Source organism: Phoca vitulina, unplaced genomic scaffold (genome assembly GCF_004348235.1).
Source record: "Phoca vitulina isolate PV1807 unplaced genomic scaffold, GSC_HSeal_1.0 scaffold1, whole genome shotgun sequence".
NCBI classification, from domain to species: domain Eukaryota; kingdom Metazoa; phylum Chordata; class Mammalia; order Carnivora; family Phocidae; genus Phoca; species Phoca vitulina.
Genome location: NW_022589704.1, coordinates 95,053,785 through 95,079,827, shown reverse-complemented (window position 1 = coordinate 95,079,827; position 26,043 = coordinate 95,053,785). Strand labels below are relative to the sequence as shown.

At 39.7% G+C, this 26,043-nt stretch overlaps 1 protein-coding gene across 1 annotated transcript in view; it reads right to left on the bottom strand.

The window, feature by feature from the left end:
• Positions 1 to 24: 24 nt before the first annotated feature.
• LYPD1 (LY6/PLAUR domain containing 1) overlaps positions 25 to 26,043 on the bottom strand; it is a 44,254-nt gene continuing 18,235 nt past the window's right edge. Inside the window, exon 3 of the mRNA XM_032411801.1 lies at positions 25 to 625. Within this exon, the coding sequence (XP_032267692.1) occupies positions 390 to 625 (236 nt within the window). The 3' untranslated portion in view covers positions 25 to 389. The remainder of the gene's footprint in view (positions 626 to 26,043) is intronic.

Sequence of the window (26,043 nt, the reverse complement as noted above, 5' to 3'; positions counted from 1 at the left end):
CCCCCCCCCCCACAAAACAACATATCCTGACTCAGCAGTGCCAAACTGCCCCTATGAGGGACAGGCATGGAAACTAGGGGCCTTGGAAAAAAATGGATGCCCACCTATGCACCTTCTAAGGGTGGATTCTGCCAGCCGGACCTTGACTCTGGGGAGAGAGACTTTTGCTCACCCCTTCAAGTACACACTGAAAATTCAGACTGAATTTATTCAGAGCTTACAAAAAATGTTTTACACTGAGCTCTTGCATTGGCAAAGGAACTGAAAGAAAGAGGACACACTCCCCTCCCCACCCAGAATAAAAGGACACCCAGGAGAAGCTTGGGGAGCAGAGGGAGTGAAGGGCTGGAAGAACAATGCAGGAAGGGTGAGCATCATCTCCTTCAACTTCAGCAGTGAGCCAAGAGGAGGGCTAACTGGAGGAGCAGGATGGTGGTGCGGAGCCCAGGCCGAAGGGCCAAGGCAGAACTGCTCCGTTTCTTGGGCCGGGGCCCATTGCAAAGAGGGGTGTTACAGCAGCTGATGCACACTGAGTTCAGTTTCCCAGGGGAGCAGAAGGATTGGTACCCGGCCGAGGCGATGAGGCAGGCTGCCGATGATGCACACGACTTGCGGTACATGATGCCTGCAACACAAACCCATGGACTTGGGTTAGCTGCTGTTGGCTAAAGGATAGCTCATCCTTACTCCTCCCACAGCCCAGGTACTTGGGGGGGGGGGGGCAGGAAGGTACTTTGGGTTGTTTCAGTGAGCACCCACCCCTCCTCTGCCAAAATATATAAGGAAGAGGACTTCTTCCCCATATAGCTCCATTATTTCTCACAAGTTGTTGCAAAGAGCTATTAAAATCAAAGTTCACTTTAAAAAAATTTACACAGAACTTTTTACTTTTTTATTGCTGTAGCTCTCTCATGCCACGGAGAATGATACTATATGATGGCTCTCACCTATGGGTGTATCAAATCCTAGAATTCCCTAAAGAACTAATGCCCATGAGAATAAGATCCCTACTGAAGGGACCCTGATTTTTCTGAGGTTTCAAGGTTCCCTACATCTTAGTGAGGGGGTGGCCTGATGTTGACAGTGTACCCAGCTTATTTCAGGAAACAAGCTTTGCCCTCAGAATATATGGCCATCTGCCTACTTAGCAGCACACAGCCTCCATTTATTAACATACTGTGTAGCACATCATCAAAGAAGATTATCTTGAATAATCATTTAAGTTCTTAGAGCTGGAACCTTATTCAATTCAAATAATAGCTATCTTCATTTAAGTGCTTACCTGTAGGCCAGGCACTCTACAGAGGGCTGTAGTGTACTAGTTCAACCCTACAAGGGAGGTCCCCATTTCACAGATAGGGAGCATGAAGAGCAAGAGAAGTTTAAGAACTTACCCGAGGTCACACTCCTGGGAAATAGAGGAGCTGGGATTTGAACTTAAATTCTGGCTCCATTCTGTCAAATCCTTATATATAACCAAGCAGCCCACCAGTAAACTGTAAAAAAATATTTGTGTGTGGGGGGAGGGGGGGCAGTGGAGAGAAATATGTCCTCTAAAGCTGGACGTGAATGGCTTTAGCTTGTGTGCTACCCTGCACCGCTGAGGGCTCTAACATAGCGTACTCTGACTCCCTGCAGAGGTGTGTGTTTGCAGGCAGTGCTTTGGTTTGCACCTTCCTCCCCCTTATGAATTGGGTTATGGAGAAATAGTAAAGAATTGAGCAACCTAAAACTTCCAAGTGGGAGGTAAAGAAATACTTTAAAACATAACGATTTTAAGCCATTTTTGTTCCATAACTACACATTTGAAAGGATGGATTTTCTAACAGTCTTTTAACACCGTAGACAGTAGCTGCTTGGGTAAGATAAGGTCCACAGACACGGTGTGTGTGTGTGAGGCACTGTTTGATTTGTAAGAAACCTGCTGCCAGGCATTGCCCATTTATAGATTTCTCATAGTCCCTACATTTTCTATCCATTTCCGTTTTAGGAACTTTTACTGTCATTTGCTAGTTTAACTTCAATCAACTTTCTTCCTTAAAAATTAAGAATACTTAATATATTTTTCACTGTAAAAAAACAGTGAAATAAGGTGAAAATGTCACCTGACTAGGTCCCCCCCATAAAGGTTAGCTTTCTTACCAGTTTGGAAGGCCTCCTTCCAGGCCTGTTTCTATACATTTACATATGTGCCCATGGAAAAATAGTGTGTGTGTGTACACACATAGATTTGTTAATGGTATAACATCCTAGATGCTGTTCTACAGTTTGCATTTTTACTTAGTGACATGGCTGAGGATTTATTTTTAAGCCTAACTCTGAAGGGCTAAGGAGTGGTGATGAGGGAGGTTAGATAATTAATGCACAAAGGGAGCCCTGATTTTTGTGACTGCTGCCCAGGGGACACTTCCAGATCACCTGTTCTGGTGGCAGATGGAGCTTATGCTTGTGGTTCCACAGGACTATACAGATGTCCATTCTTTAAAGCTGGTGCCTCCAGGTCTGGCTTCCACTCAGCCTGAATCTAGGTGCTGAGATCCTCTCTCTGGGGACACTGACCTGTCTTGGCACATCCTCAACTAGTGGGAACTATTAAAATGAAAACAGGCTGCTTGTAGAAACACAGAGAAGAGTGAAGCAAACAAAACAGTGGAATATGTTCCAAATGAAAGACCAAGATAAAGCTTCAGAAAGAATCTTACAGAACCAGACATAAGTAATTAACCGCACAGAGTTAAAAGTAATGGTCATAAAGATGCTCACCAAACTGGGAGAAGAATGGATAAACACGGTGAGAACATCAACAAAGAGAAAATATAAATATCAAGTAGTCACAGAGCTGAAGAATGCAGTAACCGAACTGAAAATAACAGCAGAGGAGTTCAACAATAGACTAGAAGAAGCAGAAGAAAGCATCAGCGAACCCAAAGACAGGGCAGAGAAACTCACTCTATCAGAGCAGCAAAAAGAAAAATGTAAACTGTAAGTAGTTTAAGGGACTTACGAGACCACATTTATTGGCTAACATTCTCATTTATAGGAGACCCAGAAGGACAAGACAGGGACAGAAAACTTCCTTGAAAAAATAATGTCCAAAAACTTCCCTAACCTGGGGAAGGAAAACAATATCCAGGAAGCCCAGAGAGTTCCAAATAAAGTGACCCCAAAGAGACACACACAAAGACATAATTAAAATGTCAATTTAAACAAAAGGAGAGGCTGAAAAGAAAGGATGTTAATTAGTGGCAAAACACATGTAAGCTATAAATCTCACTGGTAAAGATAAATATATAGGAAAGGTAGTGGATTAATTACTTATAAAGCTAGTAAAAATAACTACTATAATTAGTTAAGGGTTACACCAGATTAAAAAAACCAAATGTGACAAGAAAAACAAAATGGGGACAAAATAAATATGTAGAGCTTCTGAATGCATTTAAGCATATTAACTTACAATAGACTATTGTAGACATAAGTTGTTATATGTAAGCCTTAAGGTAACAACATAGCAAAAACTATAAATAGATACACAAGAGAAGAGAAAGGAATCTAAACATACCACTAAACAAGGTCATCAAGTGACAAAGGAAGAAAGCCAAAGAAGGAACAGAGAAACTACCAAACAGCCAGAAAACAATTAACAAAATAGCAGTAAGTACATAACTCTAAACAATTATTTTAAATACAAATATTAAATTCTCCAGTCAAAAGATGTAGTGTGGCTGGATTAAATACCACCACCACCAACAAAACAAGACCCATCTATACACTGCTTATAAAAAGACTAATTGCAGATATTCCATGCAAATGGAAACCAAAAGAAAGCTGGGAGAGCTATACTTGGACAACATAGCCTTTAAAACAAAGACTGTAATAAGAGACAAAGTACGGCATTACATAAAGGCGTCAATCCAGCAAGAGGATAGAACATTTGTAAATATTTATGTACTAACATAGAAGCACCTAAATATATAAAACAAATATTGATAGACCTAAGGGAGAAATAGCAGTGCAATACTTGGGGACCTTAATATCCCTTTTACATTAACAGATCATCAAGACAGAAAATCAACAAGGAAACCTCGATCTTAAAGAACACTGAACTAGATGGAATGTTCTGTATATGTTAAGCCCATGAAAAAGCAACAGGGCAGATAGAGAAGATGGCACAGTAGGAGGACCCTGGGCTCATCTCGTTCCACAGCCATACCCAGGCAATAACTATATCTATGCAACTAACTGAAAATGACTTGAAAATTGACAGAACAGATATTCCATAACTCATCACGGAGAAAAGGCCACATGGATGAGGATAGGAGGGACAGAGATTCAGTTGAGAAGTGAACCCCTAGAGAAAATAACTACAAGTGGGAGAGAAATCACAAGTACAGAGGAGTGAAGGGATCAGACCCCACACTGGGTAACCCTAGCCCTGAGGATCTCCACTAAGAAGACCATTCCCACAATGTCTGGCTTTGAAAATCAGCTGGGCTAAATTCTGGGAGAGCCAGAAGGCAACAGGCAAAGTCCCCACCCTTAAAGAGACAGCATGCTGAATAAATTGGCCTGAGACATAGCATAAAAACAGCAATGTACAAAGCACCTGGGGTGCACATAAAGGAGATTTATTGACTAATCTTAGAACTTGTGCTGGAGGGGCAGGGATCTTTCAGAGAGTTCTCTGGGAACAAAAGTATTGCTGGGCACCATTTTTCTTGTTCTCCCCCAGCGTAGACAGCCATCACTTGCAGAAGCCAGTTCTGACACTCTCCATCTACTTTGCTAGTATCAAAAGGACTCCTGCCCTGAAAAGGGGAGGAGATAAGCCTACATACCAGTGTGCCTGAAGTTCTTGCATCTAGGAGTCTTAGCTGGATGCATAGGAAGCAAGCCCTGCTCTTTGGTACAGGTAGGGTAGGGCAGAGGCTAATTGCAGACAGCTAGGCTGAGTGCTGACCCCCCATCCACCAGCAAGCTCATAGTGGCTGTAGCTGGGTTTCTCAACAGCAGGTGGAGCAAACCCTGCCCAGTGTGCCCATAGCAGCTGAAGTGGCTTACTGCAGCCAGCTGGGCTGAAGCCAACTACAACCCACCATGCCCAGAGCAAATGTGGCTCAGCCACAACAAGAGGACCTGGTTCTGTTGATGCACTATAGAGCATCACAGGACCTCTTCTATACAAGGCCACTGCTTTCAAGACCAAGAGATGTAATTGACCTACCTAATAAACAGAAACAAACACAGAGACTAGAGAAGATGAGACAGAAGAATATGTCCTAAATGAAAGAACAAGACAGAATCACAATAAAGTGAAACTGAGATATGCTGGAGAGCATGGATGAACTCGGTGAGAACTTCAACAAGAGATGAAAGATATAAAAAGAACCAGTCAGAGCTAAAAAAAAATAAAACTGAAATGAAAAATACACTAGAAGGAATCACAGCAGGTTAGAGGATGCCGAAGAATGTATCAGCAACCTGGAAGAAAGGGTAATGGAAAGCACCAAGCTAAACAGCAAAAAGGAAGAAGGAATGAAAAATGAGAATAGGTTAAGAAACTCTAACATCATGAAGCATAATAAAATTTGCATTATAGGGATCCCAGGAGAAGAGAGAAGGTGCAGAAAACGTATTTGAAGGAATAATAACTGAAAACTTGCCTACTCTGGGGAAGAAAACAGACAACCAGATCTAGGAGGCACAAAGGGCCCCTAAGATGATGAATCAAAGGTGCACACCAAGATATGTAGTAATTAAAATGGCAAAAAGTGGTGACAAAAAGAGAATCTTAAAAGCAGCAAGAGAAAAGAAAAGTTATATGCAAGGGAAACCCTAACAAGGCTATCAACTGATTTTTCAGCAGAAACATTGTGGGACACAAGGGAGTTTCATGATGTATTCAAAGTGCTGAAAGGAAAAAACAAAAAAAAAAACAAACTTAGAACCAAGAATACTCTATCCAGCAAAGCTATCCTTCAAAGTAGAAGGACAAATAGAGTTTCCCAAACAAAAGTTAAAAGTGTTCATCAGCACTAAACTGGCCTAGCAAGAAATGTTAAAGGGAATCCTTTAAGTGTATACAAAACATAAATAGAAGAAAATTATGAAAGGAAAAAAAAAATACACAAGTAAAAGCAAACATATAGTAAAAGGTACTAGATTAATCACAAAGTCAGCATAGAGATTAAAACACAAAAGTAGTAAAATCAATTATATCTACAAAAACTAGTCAAAGGATATACAAGATAAAAATATGTAAAATATAACATCATATATGTAAAATGTCAAAGGAGTAAAAATGTAGGGCCTTTACAATGTGTTTGAACTTAGGCGAACATCAACTTAATATAGACTGCTGTGCATGTAGGATGTTACATATGAACGCAATGGTAACCACAAATCAAAAACCTATAAAAGATAAAAAAAAAAAAAATAAAGCCAAGCATAAAACTAAAGAAAACTATTGAACAAGAGAGTAGAGAAGAAAGAAACAGAGAAGAACTACAAAAAACAACTGGAAAACAATTAAAATGGCAATAAATACATACCTATCAATAATTACTTTAAATGTAAATGGATTAAATGCTATCATCAAAAGAAGGGTGACTGGGTAAAAAACTAAGACCCATCTATATACTGCCTACAGAAGACTAACTTCAGACCTAAAGACACATACAGATGGAAAGTGAAGGGATGGAAAAAGATATTCCATGCAAATGGAAGTTGGGGGGGCGGAGCCAGAGTAGCAATATTTATATCAAACAAAATAGATTTTAAAACAAAGAGTAGAGTACGAGAAAAAGAAGGGCATTATATAATGATAAAAACTTAACTGAACAAGAAGATATAACAATTGTAAATATACATCCATCATAGGAGCACCTAAATACATAAAGCAAATATTAATAGACATAAAGGGAGAAAATGACAGTAATGCTGTAAGACTAGGGGATTTTAACATCCCACTCAAATCAATGGATCTTCTAGAGAGAAAATCAACAAGGAAATAGTAGCTTTCAGTGACACATTAAGCCAGATGGACCTAACTGGTATATACAGAACACTCCATCCACAAACAGCAGAATACACATTCTTTTCAAGTGCACATAGAACATTCTCCAAGACAGATCACATATTAGACCACAAAGCAGGTCTCAAGAAATTTAAGAACACTGAAATAATAAGTATCTTTTCCAACCACAACAGTACGAAACTAGGAATCAACTACCAGGGAAAAAAAAAATGGAAAAAAAAAAAAAAAAAACAAAACCACATGGAGGCTAAATAACATGCTACTAAATAACCAATGGATTAACAAATCAAAGAGGAAATAAAAAAATACATGGAGATAAATGAAAACAACACAATGGTCTAAAATTTTTGAGACACAACAAAAGCAGTTCTAAGAGGGAAGTTTACATTCATATAGGGATATCTCAAGAAACAAGAAAAATCTTAATCTAACCTTATACCTAAAGGAACTAGAAAGAGAAGAACAAAGCCCAGTTAGAAGAAAGGAAGTACTAAAGATCAGGGCAGAAATAAATGGAATAGAGACAAAAAATGTAGAAAAGATCAATAAAACCAAGAGCTGATTCTCTGAATAGATAAACCAAATTGATAAACGTTTGGTCAGATTCATCAAGAGAAAAAGAGCACTCAAAATCAGGAATGAAGAAAAAATGCCGTCAGAGAAATACAAAGAATTGTAAGAAAATACTATAAAAAATTATATGCAACAAATTAAACAACCTAGATAAATTCCTAGAAACATACAATCTTCCAAAACTGAATCAGGAAGAAATAGAAAATTTGAACAGACAAGATACTAGTAACAAAATTGAATCAGTAATCAAAAAACTCCAAATAAATAAAAGTTCAGGACCAGATGGCTTCACAGGTAAATTCCACCAAACATTTAAAAAAGAATTAATATCTATTCTTCTTAAACTATTCAAAAAAATAGAAGAGGGGAAAAACAAAAAAAAAAAACTCACAAATTCATTCTTGGAAGCCAACATTACCCATGAGACCAAAACCAGACAAAAACTACCAAAAAACAAAACAGCAACAACAATAAAAACAACTACAAAGCCAATATCCCTGATGAACATAGATAAACAAACATTAATAAGGCAAACTCAACAATAGGTTAAGTGCTTCACCACAATCAAATGGGATTTATTCCCGAAATGCAAGGTTGGTTCGGTATTCACAAATCAATATGATACATCACATTAACAAGAGGAAGGATAAAAACCATATGACTATCTCAATAGATATCAGAAAAAGCAGTTGACAAAATGCAACAATGTTCATGATTAAAAAAACTCTCAACAAAGTGAGTTTAGAGAGAACATACCTCAACATAATAAAAGCCATATATGAAAAACCCACACCTAACATCATCCTCCATCATGAAAAAAAGCTTTTCTTCTAAGATCAGGAACATAACAAGGATGTCCACTCTCACATATGATTAAACATTAAACATGTTTAAACATGTTTAATCATGTTTAATTAATTGTGGCAGCAATCAAGAAAGAAAAGGCATCTGAATTGATAAGAAGTAAAACTGTAGCTATTTGCAGAATACATGACACCTCATATAGAAAGCCTTAAGGTTCCACCACGGAGCTATCAGAATAAATGAATTCCATAAAGTTGCAGGGTTCAAATTTAATATACAGAAATATGTTGCATTTCTGCACATTAAAAACAAAGTAACAGAGAGAGAAACTAAGAAAATCCCATTTACAACTGCACAAAAATATAAAATTCCTAGGAATAAATTTAATGAAGGAGGTGAAAGGCCTATACTCTGAAAACTCTAAGGCATTGATGAAAGAAACTGATGATACAAACAAATTGAAAGATATTCCATGATCATGGATTGGAAGAATATTGTTAAAATGTCCATTCTACCCAAAGCAATCTACAGATTCAATGCTGTCCCCATCAAAATACCAACAGCATTTTTTCATAGAATTAGAACAAATAATCCTAACATTTGTATGGAACCACAAAAGCTCTTGAACAGCAAAAGCAATCTTCAGAAAGAAGAACAAAACTGGAGGTATCACAATCCCAGATTTTAAGTTATACTACAAAGCTACAGTAATCAAAATGGTATGGTACTGGCACAAAAATAGATGCATAGATGAAAAGAATAGGATAGTGATGGGTGCCTGGGCGGCTCAGTCGTTAAGCATCTGCCTTTGGCTCAGGTCATGATCCCAGGGTCCTGGGATTGAGCCCCGCATCGGGCTCCCTGCTCAGCGGGAAGCCTGCTTCTCCCTCTCCCACTCCCCCTGCTTGTGCTCCCTCTCTCGCTGTCTTTCTCTCTGTCAAAACAACAACAACAATAACAAAAAGGATAGTGAGCCCAAAAATAAACCCACCCTTATATGGTCAATTAATCCATGACAAAGGGGGAAAGAACATTCAATGAGGAAATGACAGTCTTTTCAATAAATGGTGTTGGGAAAACCGGACAAGTGGAAAAGAATAAAACTGTACCACTTCCTTATACCATACACAAAAATAAACTCAAAATGCATTAAAGACCTAAATATGAGATGTGAAACCATAAAACTCCTCAAAGAAAATATAGGCAGTAGTCTTGGACATTAGTCTTAGCAACATACATATGGTTATATCTCCTCAGGCAAGGAAAACAAAAGCAAAAATAAACTATTGGGACTATACCAAAACTCAAAAAGCTTTTGCACAGCGAAGAAAAACATCAATAAAACAACAGGCAGCCCACTGAATAGGAAAAGATATTTGCAAATGATATATCTGATAAGAGGTTAGTATTCAAAATATATAAAGAACTTACACAACACAGTATGGAGTTTCCTCAAAAAATTAAAAATAGAAATACCATATAATCCAGTAATTCCACTACTGGATATTTACCCAAATAAAACAAAACACTAAGTTAAAAAGGTATATGCAACCTTATGTTTATTGCAGCATTATTTACAATAGCTAAGGTATGGAAGGAACCCAAGTGTCCATATGTGCTATGTACAATGGAATATTACTCAGCGATTAAAAAAGAATGAAATCTTGTAATTTTGACAACATGGATGGACCTAGAGAGTATTATGCTAAATGAAATATACTAAATGATCTCACTTATATTGTGAAATCTAAAAAACAAAACAGGGGCACCTGGGTGGCTCAGTCGGTTAAGTGTCTGACTCTCGGTTTTGGTTCAGGTCATTATCTCAGGGTCATGAGATCAAGCCCTGAATTGGGCTCTATGTTGGGCATGGAGCCTGCTTAAGATTCTCCCTCTCCCTCTGCCTCTCCACCCCCCCACTCGCACACTTGCTCTCTCTCCCTCTAAAAAACAAAAACAAAATGAAACCAAACACACGCTTAAATACAGAGAACAAACTTGTGGCTGCTAGAGGAGCAGTGGGTGGGAGTTAGGCAAAACAGATGAAGAGACTTAAGAGTTACAGACTTCCAGTTATACAGTAAGTCACAGAAATGAAAAAGTACAGCACAGAGAATGTCATCAGAAATATTGTAATAATGTGAGGAGGGGAAAGCAACAGAATATACATTCTTCTCAAGAGCACATGGAACATTCTTCAGGATAGATCATATGTTTAGACACGAAACAAGTCTTAACAAATTTGAGAAGAGTGAAAATATATCAAGCATCTTTTCAGACCACAGTGGTATGAAATGAGAGATCATTTAGAAGAAGAAAACTGGAACATTCACAAATATGTGGAGACTAAACAACAAGCTACTAAACCACCAATGGGTCAACAAAGAAATCAAGACAAGTTAAAAAATACCTTAAGACAAATGAAACACATCATAACAAAACTTATGGAATGCAGCTAAAGCAATTCTTTTTTTTTTTTTTTTTTTTAAAGGTGTTATTTATTTATTTGACAGAGAGAGAGACAGCAAGAGAGGGAACACAAGCAGGGGGAGTGGGAGAGGGAGAAGCAGGCTTCCCACCGAGCAGAGAGCCCGATGCGGGGCTTGATCCCAGGACCCTGGGATCATGACCTGAGCCGAAGGCAGACGCTTAACGACTGAGCCACCCAGGCGCCCCGCAGCTAAAGCAATTCTAAGAAGGAAGTTCATAGTGATAAATGCCTACCTCAAGAGATAAGAAAAGTCTCAAACAACCTAACTTTACACCTCAAGAAACTAGAAAAAGAACAGAGTTCAAAGTTAGCAGAAGGAAGGAAATAATAAAGATTAAAGCAGAAATAAATGAAATAGCAGAAAAACAAAAGAAAAGAATAACCAAACTAGGAGTTGGTTCTTTGAAAAGATAAAATTGGCAAACTTGTAGCTAGAAGGACGAAGAAAAATGAGAGGATTCAAATAAATAATAAATGGAAGACGAGACATTATAACTGATACCAGAGAAACACAAAGGATCATAAGAGACTACTATGAATAATTACAGGCCAAAAAAGAGCCAAAAATATACAATGGGGAAAAAACAGTCTCTTCAGTATGGGTGTTGGGAAAACTGGATCAGTATCTAACACCAAAGACAAACAATAATTCAAAATGGATTAAAGACTTGAATGTAAGATCTGAAATCATAAAGCCCCTAGAAGAAAACATGAGCGATAAGCAACTTGACACTGGTCTTCATGATTTTTTGTATTTGTCACTAAAAGCAAAGGCTACAATAGAACAAATGAATAAGTGTAAGTACATCAAATTGAAAAGCTTCTGCACAACAAAGGAAACTATCAGGAAAATGAAAAGGCAACCTACTGAATGGGGAAAAATTTTTGTAAATCATCTATCTGATAAGGGATTACTATCCAAAATATATAAAGAACTCAGACAACTCAATAGCAAAAAACAAATGTTCCAACTAAAAAATACACAAAGGATCAGAATGGACATTTTTCCAAAGATTTATGATGGCCATGAAAAGATGTTCAAAATCACTGGTCATCGGGGCGCCTGGGTGGCTCAGTTGGTTGAGCATCTGACTTCGGCTCAGGTCATGATCTTAGGTCCTGGGATGGAGCCCCATGAGAGGCTCCCTGCTCAGAGGGGAGTCTGCTTGTCCCTCTGCCTCTGCCACTCCCCCCTGCTTGTAATCTCTCTGTCTCTCTCTCAAATAAAAAATAAAATCTTTGTTTTTTTTTAAATGTTTTATTTATTTATTCATGAGAATCAGAGAGAGAGAGAGAGAGGCAGAGGCAGAGGGAGAAGCAGGCTCCCCACTGAGCAGGGAGCCCGATGCGGGGCTCGATCCCAGGACCCTGGGATCATGACCTGAGCTGAAGGCAGACGCTTAACCATCTGAGCCACTTAGGCGCCCCAAAAATAAAATCTTTAAACAAAAAATCACTGATCATTAGGGAAATGCAAATCAAACCATAATAAAATATCACCTCATACCTGTTAGGTTGGTTATTACTAATGAGAAATAACAAGTGTCTGTGAAAATTTGGGGAAAGAGAACCCTTGTGCATTGTTGGCAGGAGTGTACAGGTGCAGCCATTACAGAAAGTAGTATGGAGTTTCCTCAAAAAATTAAAAACAGAAGTACCACATGATTCAGCAATTCTACTTTTAGGTATTTTTCTGAAGAAAACAAAAACACTATTTTGAATAAATATATGTGTCCCTATGTTAATTACAGGGTTATTTACAATAATTAAGATATGGAAACACCCTGTCCATCAATCAAATGAGTGGATAAAGAAAATGTGACATGTATACAATAGAGTATTATTCAGCCATAAAAAAAAAAACAAAGTCTTGCCATTTGTGACAACATGGATGACCTTCAAGTGAAAGAAGTCAGACAGAGAAAGATAAATACCATATGATCTTACTTATATGTGGAATCTAAAAACAAAAACAAAAGAAAACCAAAGTCAGAGATATAGGGAACAGATTAATGGTTGCCAGAGATGGGATGTGGTAGGTGGATAAAATGGGTGAAGGGAGTCCAAAGGTTTAAACTTCCAGTTACAAAATAAATAAGTCAAGGGGATATAATGTACAGCATGACAACTAGTTAATAATACTGTATTTGTCTATTTGATAGTTGCTGAGAGACTGCATCTTCAAAGTTCTCATCACAAGAAGAAAAATTCCATAACTATTATGGTGACACATGTTAACTAGACTTACTACTGTGGTGATCATTTCATAATAGACAAATACCGAATCTTTATGTTGTCCACCTGAAACTAATGTTATATGTAAATTATACCTTAATAAAAAATAAAATTTAAAAAGCAACTTTAATTTTTAAAAACCCTGAAAAAAAATAATGCCTGAAGTTACAAAGAGATGTGCCAACAGAACCACAATCTGCACTTTTGCTGATACCCTCACATCTTTAGTCAGAAACAATTTATCTTTGTAAGGGAAGTGTATGTGTATGTAAGGAGGGGGTTTGTGCAGATCTGTGGTCAGGTGCAAGCCCTTAAGAAAGTGGCTCGGGGCGCCTGGGTGGCTCAGTTGGTTAAGCGACTGCCTTCGGCTCAGGTCATGATCCCAGGGTCATGGGATCGAGCCCCGCATCAGGCTCCCTGCTTGGCGGGAAGCCTGCTTCTCCCTCTCCCATTCCCCCTGCTTGTGTTCCCTCTCTCGCTGTCTGTCAATTAAATAAATAAAATCTTAAAAAAAAAAAAAAGTGTCTCATGAATAGACATCACAAAAAAGACTCTATGAAGGGAAAAGTTGTAAACTCAACCCCTAAAAAAAGGGTATTCACTGTACTAAGTGGGGGGGAGGGTGGGTGGGTAGAGAACGGGTCTGATGCTAGAGAGATGTGTCAATTGATTGGCTGGCTACTCTGGGCCAGGGCACCATTTGGATGTACAGGAGTAATGAGAGTGCCAGAATGATCCCCGCATGAGCCATGAAGCTCAGGGCAGCTGTCCTGCTCATAGACCACTGTGAGCCTCCCAAGGGGGAGTCTAAGTCCTGGAGACTAGAGCTACAGATACTGTGGATACGATTAGAGGTGATTAAAAAGATTTCTAACCAGATGAAAGGACACTTGGACCTAACAGACATCAAAAGTAAGTGATGGGCAACCAGCTGGTGTCAGGGTGTTATGGCCCTGGCTTTGGAGATATTCAAAAAGAACAAAGAAAAAATGCTCTAATATTCAACTGTTGGTGGAGGTAGAGGAATAATGTAGGTGTTATACTAGTGGGGATGGGCAAAGTAAAGATTAAAAAGGACTTTGAGAAAACAGAAAGGCATTTTACTTATTTGAAATCAAAGTGGTAGAAATGTCCAGTAAAACTGCCTTTGAGAGTTAGGCGATAGGGCTGAGGGTTAAGACTGGGACAGAAACCTGATGGTTTAAAATCTGCAAAGAAGTGAAACCTCAGAGACTCAGAGAAAAAAGAGGCTTCCAGTTCCATTCTAGGCTCTACAGCAGGGAGGATGGGAATGGGGAGGAGGGCCAGGGACAAACAGGAAGTGGTCATAGGGAATGCTGAGAATTTCCCTACAAGGAGTACGTGACTGAACACCACACAGGTTGCTATAGGGTTTTAAGAAAATGCCCCTGAGTTTAGACATGAGGAAGTCAGGGTGGCATGTGATGGGAGAACTGGTTAAGAAAACCACAGGAGAAATTCTGAAGAAGAAAGGGGTGGGCCACACATAGAATAAGACTCAGGCTGAAAGGAAATAGGTAGGTTGCTAAGTGTGGAGGGCCAGATCACAGCTTAGAACTATTTACCAGTTCCATCACTCACAGCTTATCTGGATAAATTCCAAGTGGATCTAAGATTTAAATGTTGAAAAAATCATAAAAGTACTAAAAAACACTGTGGGACCTGGAAGATTTATCATTTAAGAATAGTGAAGGCTATTCTATGATGCACACTCAGAAGCCATTAAAGAGAAGACTAATAAATTAGACTACACAAAAATTTTTTAAAAATTCAGAGTTAGAACACACTCCTAAAATTTGAATGGAACCACAAAAAAACCCCAGATAGCCAAAGCAACCTTGAAAAAGAAAAGAAAAGCCAGAGGCATCACAGTTCCAGACTTCAACTTATATTACAAAGCTGTAGTGATCAAAACAATATGGTACTGGCACAAAAATAGACATAAAGATCAATGGAACAGAAGAGAAAACCCAGAAATGAACCCACAACTATATGATCAATTAATCTTTGATAAAGCAGGAAGGAACATCCAATGGGAAAAAGACAGTCTCTTTAACAAATGGTGTTGGGAAAACTGGACAGCCACATGCAAAAGAGAGGAACTGGACCACTTTCTTACATCGTACAGATAAATGAATTAAAAATGGATGAAAGACCTAAATGTGAGTCCTGAGGGTAAAACATAAAAATCCTAGGGTAAAACACAGGCAGTAACCTCTTTGACATTTACCATAACAACTTCTTTCTATATATGTCTCTAGAGCCAAGGGAAACAAAAGCAAAAATAAACTATTGGGACTTCATCAAAATCAAAAGCTTTTGCACAGTGGGGTGCGTGGGTGGCTCAGTTGGTTAAGCATCTGACTTCAGCTCAGGTCATGAACACGGGGTCCTAGGATCGAGCCCTGTGTTGGACTCCCCACTCAGCGGGGAGTCTGCTTGTCCCTCCCCCCACTCATGTTCTCTCTCTCAAATAAATAAAATCTTAAAAAAAAAAAGCTTTTGCACAGTGAAAGAAATAATCAACCAAACTGGCAACCTACAGAATGGGAGAAGATATTTGCAAATGACATATCTGATAAAGGGTTAGTATTTAAAAGAACTTATAAAACTCAACACCCAAAAAACAAATAATCCAATGAGAAAGTGGGCAGGAGATATGAATAGGCATTTTTCCAAAGAAGACATCCAGATGGCCAACAGACACAAGAAAAGATGCTCAACATCACTGATCATCAAGGAAATACAAATCAAAATTACAATGAGATATCACCTCCCATCTGTCAAAATGGCTAAAACTAACAATACAAGAAACTGGTGCTGGCAAGAATGTAGAGAAAGGGGAACCCTCTTACACTGTTGGTGGGAATGCAAACTGGTGCAGCCACTCTGGAAAACAGTATGGAGGTTCCTCAAAAAGTTAAAAAGATGATCCAGCAACTGTACTACTAGGTATTTACACAAAGGATACAAAAATACTGATTCAAAGGGATACATGAACCCTGATGTTTACAGCAGCATTATCAACAATAGCTAAATTATGGAAACACCCAAGTGTCCACTGACTGATGAATGAATAAAAAAAAGATGTGGTGTGTATGTACACACACACACACACACACATACACAACAGAATATTACTCAGCCATAAAAAAAGAATGAAATCTTGCCACTTACAACCATGTGGATGGAGCTAGAGAATATTATGCTAAGCGAAATAAGTCAGTCAGATAAAGACAAATACCACATGATTTCACACATGTGGAATTTAAGAAACCAAACAAATAAGCAAAGGGGAAAAAAGAGACGAAGGCAAACCAAGAAACAGACTTTTAACTACAGAGAACAAACTGGTGGTTACCAGAGGGGAGGTAGGTGGGGGAATGGGTTAAATAGGTGATGGGGATTAAGGGGTACACTTGTGATGAGCACCAGGTGTTGTATGAAAGAGTTAAATCACTATATTGTACACCTGAAACTAATATTACACTGTATGTTAACTAACTGGAATTTAAATAAAAACTTAAAAAAAATAAAAATACAAAAAAATAAAAAGCAAATTAAAAAAATTTAAAAAAGAAAATAGCATCGGTGAGCAAAGCCCCTGAAGTAAAATAGTCTGAAATCCATGATAGCAAAGATAACAGGTTTCCGTCATCAATAAATGTATAACAAAGGTATGGGAAGATAAACTGATAGCAGCAGAGGTAAACTACAGGAAAATTTATTCTTATAGGACATTTAACATTACACCATTTTACAAAAAGCATCATTCAGAGTGATCATATTTTACGCTCTAGGAAAGTCCATAAGACACTACTTTTGTCTCTTAAAATATACAGCTATATAAGTTGTTTCTTTGTCATTATTATTTTTATTTCTGTCTATAAATAGAATGCTTATATTCAAAAGAGTGCTATCAATACAGAACAGGGAAAATAAAACTCTTGCTTTGGAAAAAAAAAATCTAATAAAATCACTAAGTAAAAAGACAAGTGAAATATTGGGGAAATAATTATAACTCAAATCAGAAAGAGCAAATTTCCTTAATATGTAAAATGGTCCTAGAAATCAGTAGGGAATAAATAACAAACAATTAGAACAATACGAAAAGCAAATCAACAGTTTACAGAAAAGGGAATAAAATGAATTTTGAAGTGATGAAGAGAGATTCACTCTCGTTCAATAAAAAGAAATACAAATTAAAGCTGCATTGAGATACCATTGTTATTTATCACTTGGGCAAGGATCAAAAGTTATTCAGCACTGTATTTGTTAGTCTTGGGAAACAGTTTCCCTTTCCCACATTGTCAATTAAGAGAGTAAATAGGTATAAACTCCATGAAGGCGATATTGCAGTATCTATCAGTACTATGAAATTTGACCCAGCAATTCCACTTTTATGATTTTAAATTACATACATATAAACACACATGCAAAATGACCATATACAAGGTTAGTAATCTCAGAGTGGTTTGCAGCAGCAAAAAATGGACAATCACACTATCCATCACCAGGGGACTGGTAAACACCAGTGGCTCTTCCACACGATGGAATGCTATGCAGCTGTAAAAGGAGGAGGAATAAGCTTCAAGATATTTTGTTAAAAAAAAAGAAACAATAAAACATGATAAAAGAGTAAATATTAAAAGTTCTCATCACAAGAAAAAATTGTAACTATGTGTGGTGATGGATATCAACTAGACTTACTGTGGTGATCATTTTGCAATATATACAAATATCAAATCACGTTGTACACCTGAGACTCATACAATGTTAATGTCAATTACATCTCAATAATAAAAAAGTAATCCTCAACAAAATATTAGCAAACCAAATTCAATACATTAAAAGGATCATACACCATGATCAAGTGGGATTTACTCCAGGGATGCAAAATGGTTTAACATTCACACATCAGTCAATGTGATACACCACAGGAACAAAATGAAGGATAAAAATCATATGATCATCTTAATAGATGCAGAAAAATCTTTTGACAAAATTCAATATACATTTATGATAAAAACTCTCAACAAAGTGGGTATAGAGGGAACATACCTCAACATAACAAAAGCCATATACGACAATCTCGCATTTCACATCATACTCAGTGGTGGAAAGATGGAAGCTTTTCCTCTAAGATCAGGGAAAGACAAAGATGCCCACTCTCACCATTTTTATTTAACACCGTATTGAACTGCTTCTTGGCCTTTTGGCTAAGATCAAGTTTAACACAGTATTGAAAACCCTAGCCAGAGTAATTAGGCAAGAAAAATAAATAAGAGGCCACTAAATTGGAAAAAAAAAAACAAACAAACCTGTCACTATTTGCAGATGACATGGTATTATATATAGCAAACCCTAAAGACTGTACCAAAAATCTGTTAGCACTAATAAATGAATTCAGAAAAGCTGCAGGATACAAACTCAATATACAAAAATCCGTTGCACTTCTATACACTAATAACAAACTAGAAGAAAGAGAAATTAAGAAATCAATCCCATTTACAAATGCATCAGAAAGAATAAAATAGCTAGGAATAAATTTAACAAAAAAGGTAGAAGACCTGTGCACTGAAAACTTTAAGACATTGAAAGAAAGTGAAGAAACAAATGAATAGACAGATATTTCATGCTCATAGATTAGGAAAATATAGTTGATGTCCATATTACCTAAAGCAATCTACAGATTCAATGTAATCCCTATCAAAATTCTTGTGGCATTGATCACAGCGATAGAACAACCAACCAAAAATCTGTATGAAATCACAAGAGTCTGAAAAAACCAAAAGAATCTTGAGAAAGAACAAAGCTGGAAGCAAAAGACTTCCAAATTCAAATTATATTACAAAGGTATAGGAATCAAAACTGTGTGGTATTGGCATAAAAACAGACACACAGATCAACAGAAAAGAGTAGAAAGCCCAGAAATAAACCCATGTGTATATGGTCAATTCATTTCTGACAAAGGAACCAAAAATTACCATGGGGAAAGGACAGTCTCTTCAGTAAATGGTGTTGGGAAAACTGGATAGCCACATGCAAAAGAATAAAACTGGACCACTATTTTACATCATCCAGAGATATTAACTCAAATATATTAAAGACTTGAATGTAACAAACGACAAAATTCCTAGAAGAAAACATAGGCAGTAAGCTCCTTGACATCAATCTTGTTAATGATTTTTTTAGATCTGACTCCCAAAGCAAACAGAGCAAATGCAAAAACAGACAAGTGGGACTACATCAAGCTAGAAACTTCTGGACAGCAAGGGAAACCATCAACAAAATGAAAAGGCAACCTAAAGAATGGGAGAAAATATTTGCAAATCAAATATCTGATAAGAGATTAATATCCACAACATATAAAGAACTCCTATAACTCGAAGGCAAAAAACCAAAACAAAAACAGTTCTATTAAAAAAGGGCAGATGACCTGAATTGTCTTCCAAAGAAGATATGCAGATGGCCAACAGGTACATGAAAAGATGTTCAACATCACTGATCATCAGGGAAATGCAAATCAAAACCATAATGAGGTATCCCCTCTTACCTGTTAGGACGGTTATTACTAGAAAGACAAGAGATAACAATTGTTGGTGAGGATATGGAGAAAAGGGAACCCTTGTGCACTATCAGTGGGAATGCAAACTGGTGCAGCCACTATGGAAAACAGTATGGAGGCTCCTCAAAAAATTAAAAATAGAACTACCATATAACCCAGCAATTCCACTTCTGGTTATTTATCCAAAGAGAATGAAAGCATTAATTTGAAAAGATACATGCATCTCCATGTTTACTGCAGCACTATTTACAACAGACAAGACAGGAAAACAACCTAAGTGTCTACTGATAATTGAATAAGGAAGATGTGGTACACACACACTAGAATACTATCCGCCATAAAAAGAATGAAACCTTGCCATTTGTAACAACACAGAACTTGAGGCAATTATGCTAAATGAAGTAAGTCAGAAAAAGACAAATACCATATGATCTTACTTATATGTGGAATTTTAAAACAGCACCAAACCAAGCTCATAGATACAGGGAACAGACTGGTGGTTGCCAGAGGTGGGGTGTGGGGGTGGGTGGAATGAGTGAAGAGAGTCAAAAGCTACAAACTTCCAGTTGTAAACTAATTAAGTCCTGGGGCTGAAATGTACAGCATGGGGACTATAATACTATATTGCATATTTGAAAGTTGCTAAGGGAGTAGATCTTAAAATTCTTCATCACAAGGAAAACATTGTTTCTAACAGTGTGATGATGGATGTTAACCAGGCATTGTGATGATCATTTCACAATATATACAACTATCAAGAAAGGAAACATAGTATAAGCACAGTTCCTTTTTTTTTTTTTTTTTTAACTATTTAACAAATGAGTCCATGGTTCTTACTATGTTCCAGATAAGAGTTTTAAGAGTTCTACAGATACTAAGTCATTTAATCTTTATTATAACCCTAGCAATAACCCTCATTTTGCAGATGGGGAAACTGAGGTAGGAGAGGTTAAATAATTTGCTTGGGGGCCATGCAGGGCATTAGAAGGTAGAGCTGGGATCAGAACTCAGAAAGCCTGGCTTTAGATCTCTGCTGTTAAGCACCGTGTGACATTGCTTACCAGGGGGCAAAAATGGCAAAAATTAAACACACATATATACATTTTGCATACATACTCAGATTTCTGGAAGAAGACACAAGAAAGAGACAATACTGGTGGTCTCTGGTGCTTGCTTTGGCAGCACATTTACCGATACTGGTTGTCTCTGGGGAGGGGTACCGGGTGGCCACAGGATAGGGGTGAAAAAACACCCTGTAGAGCTGGGTTTTTTTTATTTATTTATTTATTTATTTATTTATTTATTTATTTTTTAAAGATTTTATTTATTTGACAGAGAGAGACACAGCGAGAGAGGGAACACAAGCAGGGGGAGTGGGAGAGGGAGAAGCAGGCTTCCCACTGAGCAGGGAGCCCGATGCGGGGCTCGATCCCAGGACCCTGGGATCATGACCTGAGCCGAAGGCAGACGCTTAACGACTGAGCCACCCAGGCGCCCTTGTAGAGCTGGTTTTTATCATTTGAAATCAGAACATTGCAAACGAAGCACATTTTTTTTTTTTAACCTTCTAAAATAAACAATGTCCCCAAAGACTCATTTTATTAGATGCCTTCTCTTTCGGAGTCTGGCTCAAAGCCCTTCCCGGCTGCGTCCACCAGAGGGCTCCTGAGAATAAACACACCCTCAAGAAGAGCATCATGGAGACCTGGCTCCAAACCCAAATCTCAGGGTCACTGGGCAGGGGTACTCATGTCTATCCTTCTTCCCATTTTCCCTTGAACCCAGTCTCCAGGAGCTTGGATCTGGGCCCAAGAGAGGAGAGGCTGCAAGCAAATTGGAATGTGCCTTCCCGTGGCTGCTGGCGGAGTAGAAATTGGCAGAACGACTATGTGGAAGGATCTATACTAATTTGAAATGTACAAATCCCAACAGTTCCACTTCTCAGCGTCCACCCTTCTAAACAAAACACACTTTCTCACCCTGAACAGGAAAAGGGGGCATTTATACTATGGGATGTTAAACAGCAGTTGAAAGGCACGTGCACAGGACACCTGGGTGGCTCAGTCGTTAAGCATCTGCCTTTGGCTCAGGTCATGATCCCAGGGTCCTGGGATCGAGTCCCATGGGCTCCCTGCTTAGCGGGGAGCCTGCTTCTCCCTCTGCCTGCCGCTCTCCCTCTGTGACAAATAAAATCTTTAAAAAAAAGGAAAGAAAGGCACATGTAGAACTCTCTACTCATCTGGCTCAATATACTGATTGAATCACTCCATATACTGATGTGGTTCTCAGTAAGTAGAGAAATGAATTTCCAAATTTTATACACAGACCCTTTATGTAAGAAAAAAGCCACAAAGCAATACAGTATGTGCTCTTGCGGTGTGTTTGTAGGTGTGTGTGTACAAAACGGAGTGTGTGAGTTTATGTATGGGAAAGAGAGGTCCAGAGGGCCTCCACTGAGCAGTGGTTGTCCCTTTAGGAAGGGCCTCAGTCAGGAAGCACTCGTGATTTATTTATGATGTTTGAATGTTGTACAGTGGGAAGAGAGCACGTGGCACCAGCGGGACAGACGAGGGTCCACACCACTGCAGCCACCAGACAGCCCTCCTGGGCCTTGGGGCTTCCCCGGAACCTCAGGCAGGTGTGGCCAATGGGGCCACAGCCGTGTGTGGCTTCAGCAGCATGGTGGGCAGGGTGCGGTTTCCCTCCACCTTTGTGGCTGCCCTACAGCCCTCGGCAGCCACCCAGTGCCAGAGAAGGCAGTGTCTAAGCAGCGGCGAGACACCTTCTGGAGACTTCCCCAAATAGCTGTTGGACGCCCCTTCCCTCCTTGACTTCTTTAATCACCTCCAATACCTGACATATTTTTACCACTACAGCTTTATTAATAGACTCCAGCTCCAGCAATTAGAGCAATGCCTGACACAGAAAGGCTCAAAAAATACTGAATGAGTGAATAAGGGAATGAAAAGTGGGAAGGGAGGACACGGAAGGAGAAAGGGTCATTTAAAGGGGGGCCCGGAGGTCCCGTGAGAGTGGGTGCGCTTCTGACTAGTAGCCACCAAAAGTTTATTCCTAGGCTGCTGGGGCCTGGGTAACAGAGGTTACGTGAAGCTGCAGGCCTTGGTTCCAACAGGCAGGGCTGTGAAAGGCAATGCCTTGGTAATGGGGATTCAGACCCAGGGCTGGCAGGCTCGGCGGGGAGATGAAGTGCTGTCCATCACACGAGGCTGGGCTAATCCCAGCGTGGGCCAGCTCCCAGCCCTTCCGCCCTGCAGGGCCACGGAGACCTGTGCTGCTGATGCGGAGTCATTTCTCACAGCTCTCTGCTGCGGACAACAAGCGTTCTTGTGGAACACACCACCCACTATCACCAAATTAATCGCGACACCCAGCGTTTAACACTTTAATCCGCTTTAAGTCTTTAGAGGGGGGAATGGCCTCTTGGGGGACTCTTGGATTTAGATGGGTGGCTATGTTGGCTTTAAAAATACCACAAATTGTTCTCCCGGAGGAACCCATTCATATTAATCCGCCTTATTTAGGATGTGAATGATAGGCATGCAGAGGAATGAAAGGCAGGTAAAATACTGAGGTTACTTCCAGGGGAATTCAGTCCACTGTAGAATTGTACCTATTCCCTGGGACTAGTGAAATTAGATTTTGAAGGGAATTATGCTTTCGAGAGTCATGCTGAAGACATAAAATGTGAAAACAAGGAAAAAGGAATTTGATCATCTGTGCCCTGCACCCTGGTATTAAATGTAGAGTGGGACTGAAATGCATCCAAATAGATGATATGAAAACATTTCAGTATCATCATGTGTCTCCCCTGTTTAACAGATTCTAGAAATGATCCTTCCAGGTTAGGGCACTTGGAAAAAGCGCCTGGCACAAAGTAGCTGCTATCCAAGTGTTTGCTGTTGCTATTATTTTTACTGTTAGTATCTGTCCGTGGGGCATTTTCTAATTCACACCCTTAATTCACAGAAGTAGCCACTTACTGAATTTACGCACGCCATGGTACAGCACTCAGAGGGGACAGTGACTTGAGTCATTAGTGGTCTGCTCCCACATTTAAAATGACTGGCTCCTCCCCCCTCACCCCCACAGCTTTTCCCATTCTGTCTCCATTCCTCTTGGACTGTATATGGGTCCCATTTTAGCCAACATGCTCAGTTTGCATTCAGATGAAGAAAAACCAAAGGCAGGCCAGCAGCTGGGGCAGGAGGGAGAAAGAAAGAAGTGTTAGAAGTTGGTGTGGATGCTGGATGGCCCCTGTCTTCTTCTTTGCAGCAAGCACTCCATCAGGCATCGGGCTTGCTTTACAGGGTTGAATTACTGATTACACAGGGGGAAGAAGAAAGATGGTGTTTTCTCTTTGCATGAGTCTAGCTCTTTCTGCCTGCCCCGAACGCAGCTGGGTCACCACAGACTGAGCTGTCAGAATAAAAGGCACCTGGAACAACTTGGCTGGACGTCAGCCCAGAAGAGGTCTAGGCTTTGCAATGCAACATTGCTGAGCGTTACAACATGGCTCCCAGGCTGGCATTCTGACCCAGAAGTCTCTAGGCTGACCTTGCGGGTGGCCCACAGGCACAAAGACTTTTCATGCACTGAATCCCTGGTATGGTGCCACCGCTTTGGCCCACACTCTCCATCAAGGTTCTTTCCTGCCCTTTTCACTAAGGGGCCTGTTGTTAACGTGCACCCATTGTCCAGAGGGGAACAGTTCTAGACCTCCAGTAGGTGAAAACTGCTCAGGCAGTGGTTCTCACGCGTCAGTGTGTAGAGGATTCTGACACAGGTGGTCTCAACTTCCAAATCACCACTTTGGGCACAGAGTGGGCACATATAGGCTCGAAATGCACAAAACCATTTATCCAGGGAGAGAAGGCTTTCACTACCAGCAAAGATTTCGTTCAGCTTTACAGCCCGACTCCCGCTCCGCCCTGCACAGCCGAGGCTGTGAGCCCCGGACAATCCACAACCATGGAGAAGGGAGAGCAGAGCCAGTTTCTTCTTCACTGCTTTCCACACTTCTCCTTGACCACATCTGGTCCATTTCTACCTCCCTGTTGCGACTGATCTGTCCTAACAGCCTCGTTAGAGGACAGGCTCCCCCCGTGGGCCTGCCCTCCAAAGACCTCAAGTATTGATGGTAGAAAAGTTCATGGTCAACCATTTAGGTCATGCGTGAAATGACCCTCTTAGAAGACCAAGACTCCTGGAGGTGATCAGGCCAGTGCTCGTTTGAGCACTGCCCATTAGGGTGGTTTCCTCCCTTTGGCCTTATCCTATTCCACTGGGGTGGCTTTTTCCGTTCACAACTGACAGTGTATATGGTAAGTTTCTACAGAGGAGTTGGCCTACTTCTTCTGTGACAGGCTAGATAGTAAACGGTTTGGTCTTTGAGACCAAATAGTCTCCATCACGACTACTTGGTTCTGATATTTCATCATGGAGGATGCCAAAGACAATACATGACATATGGGTGTGGCTGTGTTCCTATAACATTTCCCTTACAGAAATAGGCCAGATTAGTCCATTTAGCCTGTCACAATAAAATAGCCCAGATTACATGGCCTACACAACAGAGATCTTCTCACAGTTTTGGAGGCTAGAAGGCTAAGATCAAGGTGCTGGCAAATTTAGTTTCTGGGAAGAACACTTTCTTGGCTTATAGGCAGCTGTGTCCTAATGGAGCCCTTCCCATGTACGTACAGGGGTTCTGGTATCTCTCCTTCTCCCATGAGGAGGCCAATCCCATTGGAAGCCTTCCCCTCAGACCTGTCTAACCCTAATTATTCTTAAAGTCCCCACCTCCAACTAGAGTCACATTTAGGGTCAGGGTTTCAAAATATAAATTTTGGGGGAGGGGTGGGCACAGTTCAGTCCATAACACAGGTATTGGGCCAGATTTGGCCCAGCGGCCATAGTTTGCTCACCTCTATTCTATTCTATCAAAATCCAGTCACCTCTACATAATGAAACCTATCCTTCCCATCCGGTCAGTCTTTCCTCTCCAGTTATACCAGAGATGCTACCGTGAGTTTGGAACATCGGCTTTTTGAAGAATGTCAGAAAGGGTCACTCTGGGTCCCAGGTGTGCCAAGGCTACTCTACCAAAGGTCTTTGCTAGTTTTAGACTCTTTGTAGAATCTCATGTCCATATTTTAAAATGTTGCTTAACTGAACAGTCTCTGTAGAAAGTCCATTCTTCAGAGCATAGACAAACCCTGTGGTGGAGGGGGGGAGCAGCGAGCAGGAGCTACATCCTAACAGAAGACAGTACAGCTCGCAGGCAAGAAAGAGGGGAAA